The 16,634-nt window shown below is 31.1% G+C and overlaps 3 protein-coding genes across 5 annotated transcripts; all 3 read left to right on the top strand.

Moving 5' to 3' along the window:
* Positions 1 to 232: 232 nt before the first annotated feature.
* On the top strand, positions 233 to 6,525 carry LOC126660998 (auxin response factor 1). Of its 2 annotated transcripts, XM_050354745.2 has the most exons (16): positions 233 to 440; positions 875 to 963; positions 1,366 to 1,460; positions 2,030 to 2,145; positions 2,303 to 2,398; positions 2,527 to 2,583; positions 2,693 to 2,845; positions 2,942 to 3,026; positions 3,726 to 3,816; positions 3,895 to 4,059; positions 4,166 to 4,285; positions 4,365 to 4,440; positions 4,650 to 4,812; positions 4,896 to 5,386; positions 5,583 to 5,773; positions 5,887 to 6,525. In XM_050354745.2, the coding sequence occupies exons 3-16, from the start codon at positions 1,412 to 1,414 to the stop codon at positions 6,062 to 6,064; spliced, it is 2,031 nt and encodes a 676-aa protein (XP_050210702.1). In that variant the 5' UTR covers positions 233 to 440; positions 875 to 963; positions 1,366 to 1,411; the 3' UTR covers positions 6,065 to 6,525. The 2 variants fall into 2 exon arrangements, with proteins under 2 accessions (XP_050210702.1, XP_050210701.1); XM_050354744.2 differs by lacking the exon at positions 875 to 963.
* An 817-nt stretch (positions 6,526 to 7,342) lies between these two features.
* Positions 7,343 to 8,736, top strand: LOC126661000 (uncharacterized). Its single transcript, XM_050354747.2, has 2 exons — positions 7,343 to 7,895; positions 8,348 to 8,736. The coding sequence occupies exons 1-2, from the start codon at positions 7,605 to 7,607 to the stop codon at positions 8,543 to 8,545; spliced, it is 489 nt and encodes a 162-aa protein (XP_050210704.1). The 5' UTR covers positions 7,343 to 7,604; the 3' UTR covers positions 8,546 to 8,736.
* Positions 8,737 to 12,595: 3,859 nt separating this feature from the next.
* Positions 12,596 to 15,061, top strand: LOC126659683 (BAG family molecular chaperone regulator 5, mitochondrial). 2 transcript variants are annotated; one of them, XM_050353010.2, is made up of 4 exons: positions 12,596 to 12,690; positions 13,281 to 13,358; positions 13,798 to 14,500; positions 14,855 to 15,061. In XM_050353010.2, the coding sequence occupies exon 3, from the start codon at positions 13,862 to 13,864 to the stop codon at positions 14,492 to 14,494; it is 633 nt and encodes a 210-aa protein (XP_050208967.1). In that variant the 5' UTR covers positions 12,596 to 12,690; positions 13,281 to 13,358; positions 13,798 to 13,861; the 3' UTR covers positions 14,495 to 14,500; positions 14,855 to 15,061. The 2 variants fall into 2 exon arrangements, with proteins under 2 accessions (XP_050208967.1, XP_050208966.1); XM_050353009.2 differs by lacking the exon at positions 14,855 to 15,061 and having other exon boundaries at positions 13,798 to 14,796.
* Positions 15,062 to 16,634: the final 1,573 nt, after the last annotated feature.

The following is a 16,634-nucleotide window of genomic DNA, read 5'->3' on the forward strand; positions in this document are numbered from 1 at the left end:
TACAATTTGAAATAAATTAATTTAAAATAATAAATATTTATCGATCAAAAAAAATGAAAACGATTTATATAATTTCAGAACACAAATTTAAATAAAACTACTAGTGGAAAATAATATAATGCTTGTTAGCCACAAACAAAGGAAAAAACAAATAATTATAAAATAAAAAACAAAAAAAAAGACCAGAAATTAGAAACCCAAAAGCAAGTCATGTCGGCTTCAACCAAACATTGACGATTTATACATACTCTCTTTTGTTTTAATTTATCTTATTTTTATTTAAAAATATACATATCAACTCAGATTAAGCTACTGTTTCTGTACAGTTTCTTCTTCTTCTTGGATCCAATCTTAATCTTTTCAATTTTCAATTCAGTCCCTGCTTTAAATTCACTGTCTTGTTTTGCTGGATCGTGCTCATTTTTGATCGTGAAGAACTGGTAATTAAGTTGATTTTAGTGGTTTTATGTTGTTTTTGGTATTGGGTTTAATGGGTTGGTTTTAGTTTTTGAGATAGTGAAGTGAAAATGAGGAAATTTTAAGTGGGTTTTTTGTCATTTTGGGTTTTTGTTTAGATCCTTCTAATTATGGGAATTTTCATTGTTTTAATGTTTTGTTACTAATTGAGTTGTTAGAAATGTAGATGAATAATAATATTTGGCATGTGATGATTTGAATGATATATTTTTTGTTATGTGATCATAAATTTTGTTGTGGTATTTGATTTTCATCTCAAGAGATTTAACGAGTTATAGCTTAAATAGTATAAACGCTGCATTCTCGCAAGTTCGTGGTTTTTTTCCCTTCCCAAAGCGCTCCCTGTCCCCGATTATATAAAAACAAAGAGTAGTTACATTTTTTTCCCGATAATTAGGAGAGGAGGAGCTTTTGTTAAAAGAATTGAGCCCACGACTTTAGCAGAATGCTGTTCAGTGCTTATACCATTTGACGTGTAGCTCGTTGGTGAGATTTTATATTTTTGGTTTTAAATTTTACACTTTTAATGAATTTATTGGAGTTTAAATTCTTGTTATGAAAAAAATGAAAAAGGAGACGGCTTTTCAGCTGGAAAAAGTGGTAACGCCAGTTTGAACTCGTGAAAGGTACATGCTTTATTAGGAGTTAAAGGTTAGGTTTTACCAGTTAATGAAAAAGCTGACTTTTCTGAGGCATTTAAGGTTAAAAAGCTGAGAGAGTCTCATTGTTGACATATGTGAGCATTAAAGAGTCTGGTAATTTGAAGCTGAAATGTTATGTACAGAGTAAATGTGTTCAGCTTTAATGGTTTTTTTTGGCTGTTGTTTGGTAGTATATTGATTGCAATTCTGGTTTGTTGTTAACTACTTTGAATGTGTTTTTATGTAGATCATTTTTGGTGCTTTACTTTGTCTGAGGAATAGCTGGTTTGGTCATGGCATTCACAAGAAATAATCATATGCCCGTCGGACAACCTCATACAGGTTTGAGCTTGTTGCAGCTTATGTTTATCTTCGTTATCTATACGTTTAGTTGTGAAAAATCCATATTAAAGTATGATTTTGAAGGTTGAATAAGGCTGGATTTTTAAGGATAATGAGATGATTGGTGGCTGGGTTGTGTTGTGTGAACTTCTTAAATCCTATATGTATTCAGTTTGATGATTTTTCAGTGTCATGAATTTATGGCGTCCAGCTTCTTTGTGTAAAGAAAATTCAGTTACACTTTTTTCATACTAAGAAGGTTGACATATGACCAAGTGAAAGCTTGGTTTTTGTTTTGCTTGTTAATTTTCTAGACTCTCAATTTCTTATAGTGGTAGGATGAAGCTATAGAAGACCCGAGTTCATATGAGCTTGAAACCTCCAGCTCGCTTACACTTTTATTTAACAAAGGACACTATTTGCATTTCATTCCCTATATATCAGCTCGCTTACACTTTTGCCTCCCTTGTGCAAGTGTTGATATTTTGTTATGTTGTTTGTAAAATTGACTGGCTTTAATTTTTTGTTTTGCATTAAATTTTTTCTTCTTGTTATGTAAAATGTCTTAGGGGGATGCAATGATGCCCTATACAAAGAGTTGTGGCATGCATGTGCTGGACCTCTTGTCAACCTTCCTCGCGAAGGGGAGCGAGTTTATTATTTTCCACAAGGTCACATGGAACAGGTATTTTGAATTTGTAAAAATGACATCTGATTTCTTTGTTGCTTTTTTTGTTTCTATACTTCGATAGATAGCGAGGCTTGTTGTATCTATATTTATCTATGTTTTATTGGTCAGTGTCTACTCGTCTAACGGATTTTGGTTCTTTTTATCTCAATAGCTTGAAGCCTCGATGCATCAAGGAGCGGATCAGCAAATTCCATCATTCAATCTTCCGTCAAAAATTCTTTGTAAAGTGGTCAATGTTCAGCGTAGGGTGAGTTATGGTTATTTGGGTTTGTTATGGATATTATCCGTTGTTCCCTTTGTAAATATAAAAGGAATTTGACATATTTTTTGCAATTTGAATGATATTCTTAAGATTTCTTTTTGCAATGTTTGCAGGCTGAACCTGAAACTGATGAAGTTTATGCACAAATTACACTACTTCCTGATCCAGATGTAAGCTCTATATTTGGTCAAGAAAAGGCCTCAAAATGCATTTTACGCTTTTGTTTAACTGTTTTCATGGTCTTATTATTTTTGTTATTACTATCTCTCTTTTAATCAGCAAAGTGAGGTTACTAGCCCAGATACTCCACTACCAGAACCTGAAAGATGCACAGTTCATTCATTCTGTAAGACACTCACTGCTTCTGACACTAGCACTCATGGCGGTTTCTCTGTTCTTCGAAGGCATGCGGATGATTGTCTACCTCCACTGGTTAGGACTTAATGTTAGACTCTTTGTTTCCCTTCAGAATTTTGTATTGCAAAGCTATGCTATTTCTGTTGACATGCTTTTCTATTTCTTGTATAGGATATGTCCCAACAGCCACCTTGGCAGGAATTAGTTGCCACTGATCTGCACAGCAATGAATGGCATTTTCGCCATATTTTTCGGGGTTAGTAAGAATTTCCTTTTTTTTTTTTTAATCATGATTCTGAATTATTAGAGCTGTCAGTTCATCATTTGCTACATCTTAAGACTGCATGGAGTTGATGTGGTTTTTCTGCATATCATGTAATTATTCAGCCAAGTTTATGCAAAAATCAATTATGTCTCACCAACTGCAATATTGTAAATTACATGCTTTGCAGTTTTAGAGGAGTTGGTCATATGAGGAAAACCGACTTTGATAATATTTGAACCTATAATTTATTTGGTAGCCTGTGAATTCTGTGCTTTTCTCCTAGGAATCACATATTTATTGTGAAGTGCATGTTGCCATTTATTTTCATTTTTTTTACGGGTTTGCATGAGGTGGTTTCACTACTTCAGCTATGATATGTCATAGTCATTGTTCATAATTATAACACAGTGAAGATGCACCTTCCATTAATACGAAACAACTTTCTTTTTGGTTCCAATGGAATTATTGACACAAAGTCTGTTGTTACAAGGAGCATTTTAGGCAATCTGCTCCCCACGCTGCTTTAAAAATATTTAGGTTAAAAGAAATGATAATGTGGTTAATTTTTTTTTTTTTTCCTTTTGTCATATTTCTATTAGCTATTTTCTGGTTTAATTTTATTTTGTTTGTCATTTGATAAACGCGAGGCTTGCAAGGGATTGCTTTCTTGACTATTAAAATCCAATGCAGGTCAACCTAGACGTCACTTACTCACAACTGGGTGGAGTGTTTTTGTTAGCTCAAAAAAGTTAGTGGCAGGTGATGCATTCATCTTTTTGAGGCAAGTTCATCAACATTATTATTGTTAAATTTATGATGTAATTTTCTGGTTAAGCATTAATTAACATTCTCTTTATAGGGGAGAAAACGGGGAACTTCGAGTTGGAGTGAGGAGACTCATGAGACAACATACAAACATGCCATCTTCTGTTATATCTAGCCAAAGCATGCATCTTGGGGTTCTTGCCACTGCATCTCATGCCATTGCAACAGGAACTCTTTTTTCTGTCTTCTACAAGCCAAGGTTTTATTTTGATCTCTTTGATTTTGTTCTTTTATTTATATTGTCTTTTAACACTCTCTTTTTTTGTATTCTAAGTTGGTTTTGCTGATTAATCATTTTAATTCAGAACAAGTCGGTCTGAATTCATTGTAAGCGTCGACAAGTATCTTGAAGCTCGAAGGCACAAGCTTTCTGTTGGGATGAGGTTTAAGATGAGATTTGAGGGTGAGGAAGTTCCTGAGCGAAGGTACATTTTATGCTAAATTGCATTACATATTAGAGGTGAATCACGTTAGGTTGAACTGGTAGATTATTTTGAGCTGCAGGTTCAGCGGCACTATTGTTGGCGTTGGAGATAATATATCATCTGGATGGGCTGATTCTGAGTGGAGATCCCTAAAGGTAGACATCTATGATAATTTTCTTGTATGGACTTTTATTGCCTTCTAATTGCCTAATATCTCGCAGCATTATCATTTTCTTTTTCTTGTATTAATAATTCGACACTTATAAACACCCTGGATTTTATTTGATTGAAAATGGCGTCCAACCCGTTAAGTAATTAATCTGTTCATTTTCTTCATTTGTTATTTGTATCATGTCCCTTCCAGGTTCAATGGGATGAACCTTCTTCAATTTTGCGTCCAGATAGAGTATCACCATGGGAATTGGAGCCACTTGTTGCAACTACTCCTTCAAATTCTCAACCTATACAAAGGAACAAGCGAGCTAGACCAGCTGTTGTACCTTCAACACCAGACACCTGTGCTCTAGGTAGACCTCTTTCTCTTTATATTTCTCAATTATTGTTTGTGTTCACTTATAATGCTAAAGCTGCTGCTATCTGTGTCCACTAGGCATGTGGAAACCCCAAACAGAATCTCCCAGTTTCTCATATGGCAACTCTCGAGATCTTTATCCAGCACATAATTTCCCTACATCTGCAAAGGCCAACTCTCTTGGCTTCACTGGCAATGGTCCACTCTCTGGAATATCCCCCAACTCCATGTATTGGCCTAACAGAGTGGAAACTGTTATGGATTCTTTTGTCCCGGTTGTTAACAAAGATACTGGGGAGAGACGACAAGGCAATGGAAATGGCTACAGGCTTTTCGGGATTCAACTTATTAATAACTCCAATGCAGAAGAAACTTCAGCATTAAACTCTGCGTCTGGAATGGCGGGGGATGATTGTCCAGTTATGTCTTTGGATGCTGAATGTGATCAGCATTCTGAGCCATCAAATGTTAATCGATCAGAAATTCCTTCAGTAAGCTGTGATCTTGACAAATCATGCCTGAGATCTTCCCAGGAGTTGCAGAGCAGACAAATAAGAAGCTGTACAAAGGTAATCCGTTAGCCCTTATTTTTACTGGAGTATTGTGAATATGACTTTTAAGATTTATCCTGCTTTCTTAATGCTACTGCACTTTCTCTATGTAATCACGATTATGTCATGATGCATCATAGACATTTTTCCTCAAGATTAGTAATTTTCAAGATCAGCTGAATTGCTTGATAGCATACGTCTGTTTACTTTACAGGTTCACATGCAAGGAATTGCCGTCGGTAGAGCTGTTGATTTGACACGGTTTGAATGTTATGAGAACCTGTTGAGGAAGCTTGAGGAGATGTTTGATATTGAAGGCGAGCTCAGGGGAGCCTCAAAGAAATGGCAAGTTGTTTACACTGATGATGAAGATGACATGATGATGGTTGGAGATGATCCATGGCAGTAAGTAATTCTGACAGTAACTTTTAATTCGGTTTTCAAGCTTAATGTCCTAATTCATTTTTGAAAGTGAGGCTAGTCGTAGTATGGTGCTGATAACTGTCCTCTGGTTGCAGTGAATTCTGCAGCATGGTGAGGAAGATTTTCATCTATACATCAGAGGAAGTTAAACGATTATCACCGAAGACTAAACTTCTCATTAACGAAGAGGTTAAAGCACCCAAAGGTGACAGCGATACTGATGCCACGGTTAACATGGAAGACCAATCATCCGTTGTCGGGCCCGGTTGCTGACACGACCATGCCTTCATTATCCCCATGAATGGCTGTTAGAGCAACTAGCCACAACGAAAAAAAAAGAGAATTCGGTCAAGATTTTGTTTATAGTGGCACACACGTAGTGACCAATAACACGTCCCAAACACGACGCTGAATTAGTGGTGAGTTGGGGAGCTGTTTGCTGAATATGTCATTTATGGAGTGAGAGACAATATCTTAAAAGGAAAAGTTTTGGGGATTTGATGTTTGTGTTACTTACTGTGCAAGGAATCACTACTCATAGTGCTTGCTTGTTTGGATTCAACTCAAGTAAGCTGTTCATTCTATCTACCTCCTCTGCTTAGCTAATGAGGAATGGAGAATATGCTGTTCCTCTTATTTTATTTTTATTTTTGCTTTTGAATGTTTTATTTATTGTTCATACTCTGGCTTTTCTTGCCTGCTGTATATAAGTATATAAATACCCTTTTCACTTCTATGTTTTTTCCTTTTTTTTTTTGCCTTTGCTTGTGGAATTTACTTTACGGTACCGGCCAATATGTTGTTGTATTGTATCTATACAATATGTTGAAAGGAAATGCTGTTGATTTTAGTTGACATCAGGAAATTTTAGTTTCCAATCTCTTATAACGGTTGGTATTGGACATTTGATAAACATGCCAAGTGTTACGGACATTCTATTTGATTAATGTTTTTCGTTTTGAAAACGTGTTGTAAACTTAATGTTTTGGACATGTAGTTTCATTTTAACATAAGAAATTTTAAAAATAACACTATTTGACTGTGTTCGTGTTAAAGTCTTCTGTTTTTCTGTGTTTCGTTTTTCCGTATTCGTATTTCTGCTACATGGTGTATAAGTGATGTTCTACAAGACTGCAATTCTTGATAGTCTAGTAGCTTGCGGAGTAGGAACAAGGGGGTAACCACTTTGAATTAAAACACTTGTTAAAATCAAGTATAATCGAATTTGATCGAGTTTAAGTTTAGGAGGTTGGATTTAATAATAATAATTGAGATTGAGATCAGTTTGGCTCGACTTAATTACATGTACAAAATTATAATAAATACAAATATTTTTACTATAAAGATACAATTATTATAAATTACAAAAATAAATAAAAATTCAATTTGGATTCCGAATACCAAGCATGTATTTTAATGCTCGAATTTAACTTGATAGTTTGAATTTCGATCTATTTTAAATAATTTTTTGAGTCGATATCGAATAACTCCGCGGGTTGGCTCTCAGTAGCCTTGTCACTTTGTGAGAAAGTATAATAAAGATGATCGACCAATTACAGAAGTAGATGAGTAACTTAACGGTCTAACCAGGCTCCTCCATGTCCTTTTCTTAAAAGTTAAGCTGACCCCATTTGTAGGCAACGGTCACAAGATTTGAAAAATAGAACTAAAAAAAAAGTGAAAATTTTTAAAGAAAGAAAAAAAATTGACACACAATGCTTTAACGATCATCAATAATTCTTTTATTTTCATTGTTTACCTTCAAAGTAATGCTCTAGTTTCTACAGCTCCGATCTGACAATATTATCAAGAAATGATAAAAGCAATGAAGAAATTCAAGAAATTGTGGCCAAAAAAGAAGAAAAGAAAGAGAACTCATCAAGAATCTTATTACTATCTACCACCAGTACCGCTGCCGCCGCCACCGCCGCTACGACCACCGCCACCGCCACCAGTTCACTGTTGTTACTCGTACTCAATTCCACTTCAACCTTCAGCTCCACCATTGCCTCCATGGCTAGAGTGTGTTCAAAGTCAAAGACAGTTCCAATGTGAAGAGATAGTTTTGGAAGCAGCAGCGGCGGATTCGGAAATTTTTCATAAGGTTAATAAAAAGATTAAGTGATATATATATTTTATTATTCGTTCAGTTTCAATATAATAGGTCGTTTAGACAAAAATATATAATTAAAAAAAAAATTGTTTAAAATTAGTTATTTTTTGATTTTATCTTTTTATAATTTTTTTAGATGCATAAATAGTATATTAATGAGTAGTTTTTTTGTTGGTGCATTTCGTATTGCAATATAAATTAATTAATTTATTTAGAGACGACTATAGACTATACCATTAGTATAAATTTAAGAATATAGTATTATTTGTCTTAAAATAGCCAATTGACCATCATACGCTCTATGATAAATGTACATTTCATGACGGATACTATGAAAATTCATAGACAGACAAAATTTAATTATTAAATCTATATTAACGATAGTATTCGAAAATTTTAAATTATTTTAAAATCGACAACTAACCAATATATGCTCTATCTAGGTTCGGTCATGCGTGGAAGCAACTGCAGTTGATGATACATTGAGCTACCAGCAATACACTGTTCCAAATCCTGTTTATGGTGTACCTGTAATTGAGCAGACATTAATAAAAGAGCGATCAAGTGAATTTTTTGGATGTTTTTTGGGGTTAGGTGCTAATTTTATTCGCTGCTTCTGTCCTTGTTTTAGCAGAATATGAAACCTTTATGAAACAGAGTTATAATCAAATTATTTTATGTTAATTCTTGTTTTAGTATTGGCTTAAAAACAAGAAAATAAAGATGAGGGGTTTATTGTTTATTTATTGTTTTAGTTTGTAGTACTTCATTGAGTTGTCAAATCAAGTCTCAGTAAAAAATTTAAAATAGCATTTGAGCCTTTTCATGTAAATTAGTGACTTTTTAATTAAATTTTAGAGCAATAATTTATAAATAACAATAGTAATAGTATATATAAAATATTGTTAATGTAGTAGTATTTATCTTGTATATCTGTGTTAATTTTTTTTTTTATAAATAACAGATACATATAGATTAGAATATTTATATTACAGATACATCTCAGATATATTTTATTATACATTATGTATTTGTATATACGTTTAAAAAGGGTTAATCTCATAAAAAATCACCAACTTTATATGTTTTCTCATTTTAATCACACAGTTTAAATTTTTTCATTTTCATACACGACCTACCATTTTTTCTCAATTTCATGCACGGTGTTGAGGTGTGATGGCTCCATTGGTGTAATTCGCTGAGGTGGAGGTCATTTTACACTAATGAATGAGTTCCACCTCAGCATCGTGCATGAATTTGAGAAAAAGTGGTAGTTAGTGCATGAAAATGCGAAAATTTAAATTGCGTGATTAAAATGAGAAAACGTATAAAGGTCGTAATTTTTTTTGACATTAACCCTTTTAAAAATAGTAGATTGAAAACACTATGTATTAGTATTATAATACATCCTTGAAAATATTTATTATGCTTAATATAATAAATACATTTGTGATACAATCTCCGCTACATTTCCGATACATCTCAAATATATTAGATAATTATTGATTTATTATTTAAAAAAAAAATAGTTAAACGACACGTAGGTGGGCTAATTTCTTTTTTCCAAAATCTTGGATCGAGAAAGTGAGATGTAGTAGAATTGGAATTTAATTAACCGAATTAATTAAATTTTTTAATTGTTATATTTTATTTTTATTGATTTAATTAAATCAACCGATTAATTGGATCGGTTTGTTTTAAAATTTATACATCTCCGATACATAATTTATACATGATAGATACATTTTTTACTACATATAATTTATACATGATTGATACGTTTTTGTTTTTTGAATTGTATATAATGTGTATTAAAGATATATAAAATGCATTTTTTTTTTGCGAAAAATAACGCAAAAAGTGCAAATTGGGCTACACGGTCAAAATTTAAACAGGCTGCAATACAAAATAAGTCGTTTTTTAATTTATGCTTAAATAAAAACAAATACTAAAGATACAGATGTAGAGTAACAATCACCCTAAATTATATTAGTATAGCTTAAAAAAGACTAAACATGAATTAAGAAGATACAGTCATTTTAAAACACTAAAATAAAACTAATAAAATAAAATAAATATAGTAAATGGAAATTAATGGCTATGAGAATTTCAGGAAAATCAAGTTCAGGGAGATTTTTTCACAAGTCCAATTAAGTCCAAACTTATGTTTTCATAAATTTTGCGTTGTAACTATGTTATAAGTGTTTCATGATAATTTCATTTTTTTATCTCTCATGATAAAGTTACGTTTTATTTAACTATATATATTTGCATTTTAAATATGCAAATAAGTATTGCATAAAATTGAGATATTGAAGCAAAACTAAATATTTATAATATATACAAATATAGTAGAGTTTAAGTGCAGATTTAATATAGATTGCATCAATTACTAATATTGGAAGATTTGCTCTGAAACTGGCAATGAAATGGCCCAAAATTGTGTTTCTTTAGGAAAAGTGATTCACAAAATGCATCTTTTAATCATAAATTCAATTATTTAGTAAAGATAGAATAATAAATAAAATAAACTATCATTGGTTAGGTAATTACCGAGACAAAAGAAACTTCCCTTAAATGGAATTTTTGTATTAGAGCTTAATATTAATAAAAGATTAAATACTTACTCTTTCATCAATACAATGAACTTAAGTTTTTTTCAATTCAGTTATTATTTAAAAAATTATATACATTCTATTTTTAGTAATTTATTAGAGTTTTTTTAGTCTTATGCAGGTCCTTTTAGAAAGCAAAGTCTTTTTACTGCTTTAAATTTGTTTTATCTATACTATATATAAAAGCACGGATGAAAGGGGGCATACATATCTACCGAATCACCTTCTCTATTTTATTACTAATTAACTTTTAAGTTAAGATTTTGAGGTCATTTATTAATTAAATAAGTAAATTTTAATATCTATCTACTACTAAGGAAGAATTTAATTAGAACAAAAAATCTAGACATATTTATCAAATAAACATTCTACTTTAAAGTTAAACATTTATTAATCTAAATTGACATTTTTCGGCACTATCAATACTCTACCAAGTTTACTTTTAATGACTTAATTGGAAAGCTCCAATTACTAATTTGGATTAGGGAAAATACGTTGATGTCATTTTTATTTTATAAGATATAATTATGATTTTAAAATTTTAAAGAAAAATACTAGAGATAGAATACTAACTAAAATAAACTACTTAAAATTATGTTAAAATAATTATCTAGAGTACTAACGAAAATTGACAATTTTAATATTTAATTATTGCTATTCTAATTATTTATTTAATTATCTAGAATTTTAACTAAGATAAACTATTTTTGACAAATAATAATTTTAGTTATTATTTAATATTTTTTATAATATACTATTATTGTTAAATTATTTTTTATTTTTAGAATAAACAAATTAATGAGTAATAAAGTAACAATTGACGGATAATATTACGAGTCACATGTGAAACACGTAAAACGGAACTAGTCTATTGAATGCTTTTTTGTTTTAGGTTATTATTGTACATAGGGTGAGTAATTTTTAGTATTTATAAGTGAAAATATAAGAGGAAAAGTATGAATAGTAAAATATTACCATGAATAAATAATTCTTAGTACATAAGTAAAAGTACAATAATAAGAAAAATATGAATTATTAATGTTAAATTATTTATCTCATACAACGATTGTGCCACATTATTTTTACAATAAAACAATTTATATTTACGATAAAAATTTTTGATTAATATTTTTTTATTAAATAATCTAACATGGCAAACGTGTCATTGGCTGTTACACGAATACCATGACACAACTATTATTTTGTATAGTTATTCTTAATGTTAACGTCATTAATTAATATATTTTATAAAGCGATTAGTGGTTAAAACAGAAGAATTTAAACTTATTTAATTGTTAATATAATAAAAATTGAAAATTGAAACTAAAATATTTATTTAATTAATAAAGATATAATTTTATTAAAAATTGCTAACCTTTAGAAAGAAATTACATAACTAATTTAAATAAATTTACAATGGAGATGAATTATAACTGAAACTCAATCATTTTTTTAAAATTAAATATTATAAAATGATTCGTAAAATCGGACCAATTAAAGGACATAAAAAATAATTACAAAAAGAATAAAACTTCTATGGTATGTTATTATAAAAAAAATAAATTTTATTTCTGTATTTTTAAAAATAATAATTAAATAATAGCGTTAAAATATCATTCAAATTTTTATATTTCAACTTTTAAAATCCAAATATTTCGACCCACGAAAGTTACTAAATTAAAAAAAATTCAATTTCAATCCAACTAGAGTTTTTTAGGGTTAATTGCAAATTAATATACGAATTTTATTCTGATTTGCAATTACAACACGAATTTTAAAACTTGGCAATTACCACACTAACTTTCATTTTTTAGCAAATTGGTACACCGAACTAGAACAACACTAACATGCACATTTTAATATACAGCCACGTGTTATTGCATGATTAGTCGTTGTCCAATTTGCCAAAATATTAAAAATTGGTGTGATAATTGTCAAGTTTTAAATTTTATGTTGTAATTGCAAATTAAAATAAAATTTATGTATTAATTTGCAATTAACCTATTTTTATTACAAATAATCATTACCTTATTTTACTTTGCTTTGCTTTAATTTAAATAAAACCCCATACTTTACTTTATTAATTCTTTTCCCAAACAATATGAAATCACTAAAGAAGTTTGAAAAATGAAACATCTAGAAATCAATAACAGAAGTGGGGAATGAAACATGTAAGTTCTGTTTCTAATTTTACACTTTTTTTTATGATAATTCATAACTCTTTACCAGCTCTCTGTTTATGATTCTGCTGTAATTACTTAGTAATTCTTGTTTCAAGATCCTTTGATTCATCAAATTTTGCTCTTTTTGTATCTTTTTGAATCTTTTCTGATTGATTGTGTGTTTTGTTCTTATGATGACTAGCTGAATTACTCTTAATGTATATTATACCGAAAATTTAAGCGTTGTTTGCATATAAAATCTCGACCTTTAATCGTTTGTAGCCATTTAAGCATAATTTTTAAAATTTGGTGTGAAAAAACTCAATCTTTCCTTTTTTTTTTGGCATTTTACAGGCAAAGTGATTATCAGATATCGTTTCAGTTATTAAAAACCGCCTAAACGACATTATTTGGTGAACAAAAACGCTTTTTAGTGCTAGAAAATGCCAAGCCATGGAAAGTTGGGCCTTTGTCTGCCAAGTTTTAGAAGTTGTGCTTAATCGTTACAGATGTGAAACGTTGAGATTTTATATGCAAATAACCCAAAAATTAATATGTTTTGCTGTTTAACAGTTTTATTTGTAATTCTGTGTGCACAGGTGGAATGATCAATGTGATATTATACAGTTCTTGATTGCTCTCCAAGTGCATAAAATGTGTAGCTAACAAAAAATCAGGTATAATGTGATTAAAATTTATTGCATTTTTCTTTCTTTTCTGCTGTGAGATTCTGCGTAGAAATGAATAGAGACGATTTTTTGCTTAATCCAAGTCTTTTCGAACCACACTCTTATGTGTGTGTGGATTCATAAACCGAGTCTAGGTGAAAAGTTCTATAAATGAATCCAATATCCTCAAGCATAGGATTCGAAGTATTGCTTGCTTCGACTTGTGGCCTTTTTCAACCATTATTTATATAGTTCAGTATTTTGAAAGACGTAAAAATTATTTATGTGCAATAACTGCGTGAACCACTTACTCATATAAGCTTATAAGAGTGTGGATTCATAAATGTCGGTCCAGTCAAGAATTTCTGTAGCTGATTGTAAAGTTGTGAATCAGATGATCATGTATTAATTTAGATTTCCTTTTTTGACATTTTACTCCAATTTTCAGGTATTGATGATCACTATCCAATCGAGTTTTCATTTTAGATTTTCTCTTTAATTTTGCAACCGCCATGAAAAATTGTGATTTCGCGTTCTTTTCGTCGGCCAGCAGAGTCACCTATACTTTGCATAATGACCACGTTACTTCTATTAAAACCAAGGAAATCCCTGTTGATGATTTTCCTCCGAAAGAGCCTCGAATCTCCATAACAAACCATCTATCTCAATCAGATGCTGCTAGGAAAATCCAATCTGCATACAAGTCCCATATAATCCGCACACACTACAGAAAGATTTCAGCTGTCAATTGTGAAGCTGATCAACTGCAGCGCCTGATTCAACGGCAGGAGACAGTTGATGCTATCAGGAACGATCAACGAGAGAAGTTGAGACTCAATGAGGCCTTGATGAGTTTGCTGCTGAGGTTGGATTCTGTGCCGGGGATCGATCAGACAGTTAGAGAGGCAAGGAGAAAAGTCAGTCGTAGAATCGTGGGGCTGCAAGAAATCATGGATGGAATATGCTGCGGCGGCATTGATGATTATGGTTTGTGCAGTGATACCGGGTATTTGAGGGATTGGGATGTGGTCGTTTCAGAAATGGAGGAGGAAGTATGTAAAGAGAGAGGTGGTGAAGAGATGGAAAGGTTTTGTGCTGAATATCTCGGTTTTAGATGCCTGCAGAGGTTTTTGCGTGAGCCGTGAAAACTGGTACAGCATAGCTACATGAAAATATATTGAGTCTTACATTTCGTCATTTCCGTTTTTGGAAACGCTTTGTAAAAATGCCATTTCTTCTGTTTTCAACGTTTTCGTTTTCGTGCAATGTAATATGTATACAAAGGGTATGTTCTAAGTTACATATCTTAGATTTTTTCTTCTCTACAAACTTATGTTTTCATGATAACCAATTATTTTATGTATTTGTATTATATTTATAGAAACCTTAAAAACAAAACTAGATTTGGAAAGATGAATACATTGTATCTTCTCTTAATTTTAATTTACTGCAGTTTATTTGTTTTTCTTGATTTATCTTTCCATTTAGATCTTGTGAAATTGCAGATGAACTAATTGACAGAAATCAGTTCTGCTGCTAATCTAATTGAGTTTAAACCTCGGAGACCTACCCGAAGAATACTCCAGCGTTTTTCTTATTGAGATTAATATTTATGGATTAGGCTTAGCACTAGTGGTGCATCCGACGTCTTGCTAACCGAGGTTATGCCTTCCTGAATATTTAAATTCTACATTCGATAAGTTTTTCCGTAAGTTTCAAATTATTGCAGTACTTATTTTAGTCAGGTTCTAGACTAGCTACATACTTTCTAAACCGAACAGAGCGACATGTCTAACTCATGATAATTAGTGTGTTGCCAGAAACTCGAAACAACACGCCTACTTGTTATAGTCAAGTTCTAGACTAACGATGAGCTTTTGTTTTTTTAAAACAAATTGAGTCGATATGTTAACTCAGATAATTAGTGTAGTGTTGAAATAACAAGCACACTTGTTGTAGTCAAGTTCTAGACTAACCACGAAATTTCTACACCGAATTGAAACGATATGTCTATCTCAAGGTAATTAGTGTAGTGTCGAAATAACACGCACAATTGTTGTAATCAAGTTCTTGATTAAACCAAATGTAATCGATATGTCTAACTCAAGAATTTTTTTTTTTGATGAATAACTCAAGAAAATTATTGTAGTGTTGAAATAACACATGCTCGTTATTGTCGAGTTTTAGTCAAATTGGATAGATATGTTTACAGGAAACACTGTCGACTAGTTTAAAATTGTTCGATCTACATAATTGTACTACGATAAATGGTATGCAACGTTATGTCTTCGAATTTTATTTTTTGAGTTTGCTTCGCTATGAAATTTTTAGTAAAATTGTAACTGTTTTGGGAGTTCTTATAGCATTAGTTTCAATAATTTGTTTAAATTGTCGGGTAGAAAGGCCTTGTAGTTAGATATAGCTACACAGAGGACGCCAGTATAGCTAGGGGTAAGCAAAATGTCCGATTGACAGAATCAACCGACCGGACTAATGACTTTTTATGGTCGGTTTAGTTTTAGGATTTTAAATTTTAGTTTTTGGTTATCGGTTTGATTTGAAATTAAAATTTAAATTATTCAAAATAATTGAACTGACCTGGTAAATCGATGTTTATTATTTTATTTTCTTCAATTATTCTATGATTTTTTTTTTATTTTGACCGAATTGACCAAATTATCAACTTATTATGTCCGGTTCAATTCTGTTTTAATATTTTTATTTCTTGCTCAACTCAGTTTCAGTTAATGTTTAATGTTCGGTCAGTTTGATTTTAAACATTCGATCTATCAATTGGTACGGTTTTAACCATATCGACTGCATGTTCACCCCTATGTATAGCTAGGTGAAGCAAATCTGCTGAGCTTTGAAATTTGAAGAAAATGTATAAGGTCCACCAAACCAAAATAATTGATATTTAGCATCCAATGCTAGGGACTTATTTTTTTGCTTTTTACTTGTTTGTCATAATGTCAAAAAAAAGTTAAAAATGGATCCACGTTATGTTTATTATAATGATGATATATATAGGCTGGGAATTAATGGATCGATTAGGTTGAAATTTGAGATGGAGAGATAATTTTAGTATTAATTTCTGATATAAGAAGAATTTCTATAACTTCGGATTAATTTTTTCATTTTCCTTGATATAAATAACATAAATTCCAACTCATTGGTCATTTCTGTTACTTTAACTTGAGTAAATGGCCATTTTGATCCTTAAATTTATGAGTCGAGCTCATACAAATCAAATTTAGTTAATTTTATTAATTTAGTCCATAACTC

This window comes from Mercurialis annua, linkage group LG8 (assembly GCF_937616625.2).
Source record: "Mercurialis annua linkage group LG8, ddMerAnnu1.2, whole genome shotgun sequence".
Lineage (NCBI taxonomy): Eukaryota > Viridiplantae > Streptophyta > Magnoliopsida > Malpighiales > Euphorbiaceae > Mercurialis > Mercurialis annua.

What these genes read in the sequence shown, in the direction of transcription:
- LOC126660998 (XM_050354745.2), top strand. Translation starts at nt 1,412, where the DNA reads ATGGCATTCACAAGAAATAATCATATGCCCGTCGGACAACCTCATACA. An exon ending in CTGAGTGGAGATCCCTAAAG is followed by an intron (nt 4,441 to 4,649) that starts GTAGACATCTAT and finishes TGTCCCTTCCAG; the next exon opens with GTTCAATGGGATGAACCTTC. An exon ending in AAATAAGAAGCTGTACAAAG is followed by an intron (nt 5,387 to 5,582) that starts GTAATCCGTTAG and finishes TTTACTTTACAG; the next exon opens with GTTCACATGCAAGGAATTGC.
- LOC126659683 (XM_050353010.2), top strand. Translation starts at nt 13,862, where the DNA reads ATGAAAAATTGTGATTTCGCGTTCTTTTCGTCGGCCAGCAGAGTCACC.
- LOC126661000 (XM_050354747.2), top strand. Translation starts at nt 7,605, where the DNA reads ATGATAAAAGCAATGAAGAAATTCAAGAAATTGTGGCCAAAAAAGAAG. An exon ending in ATTCGGAAATTTTTCATAAG is followed by an intron (nt 7,896 to 8,347) that starts GTTAATAAAAAG and finishes TGCTCTATCTAG; the next exon opens with GTTCGGTCATGCGTGGAAGC.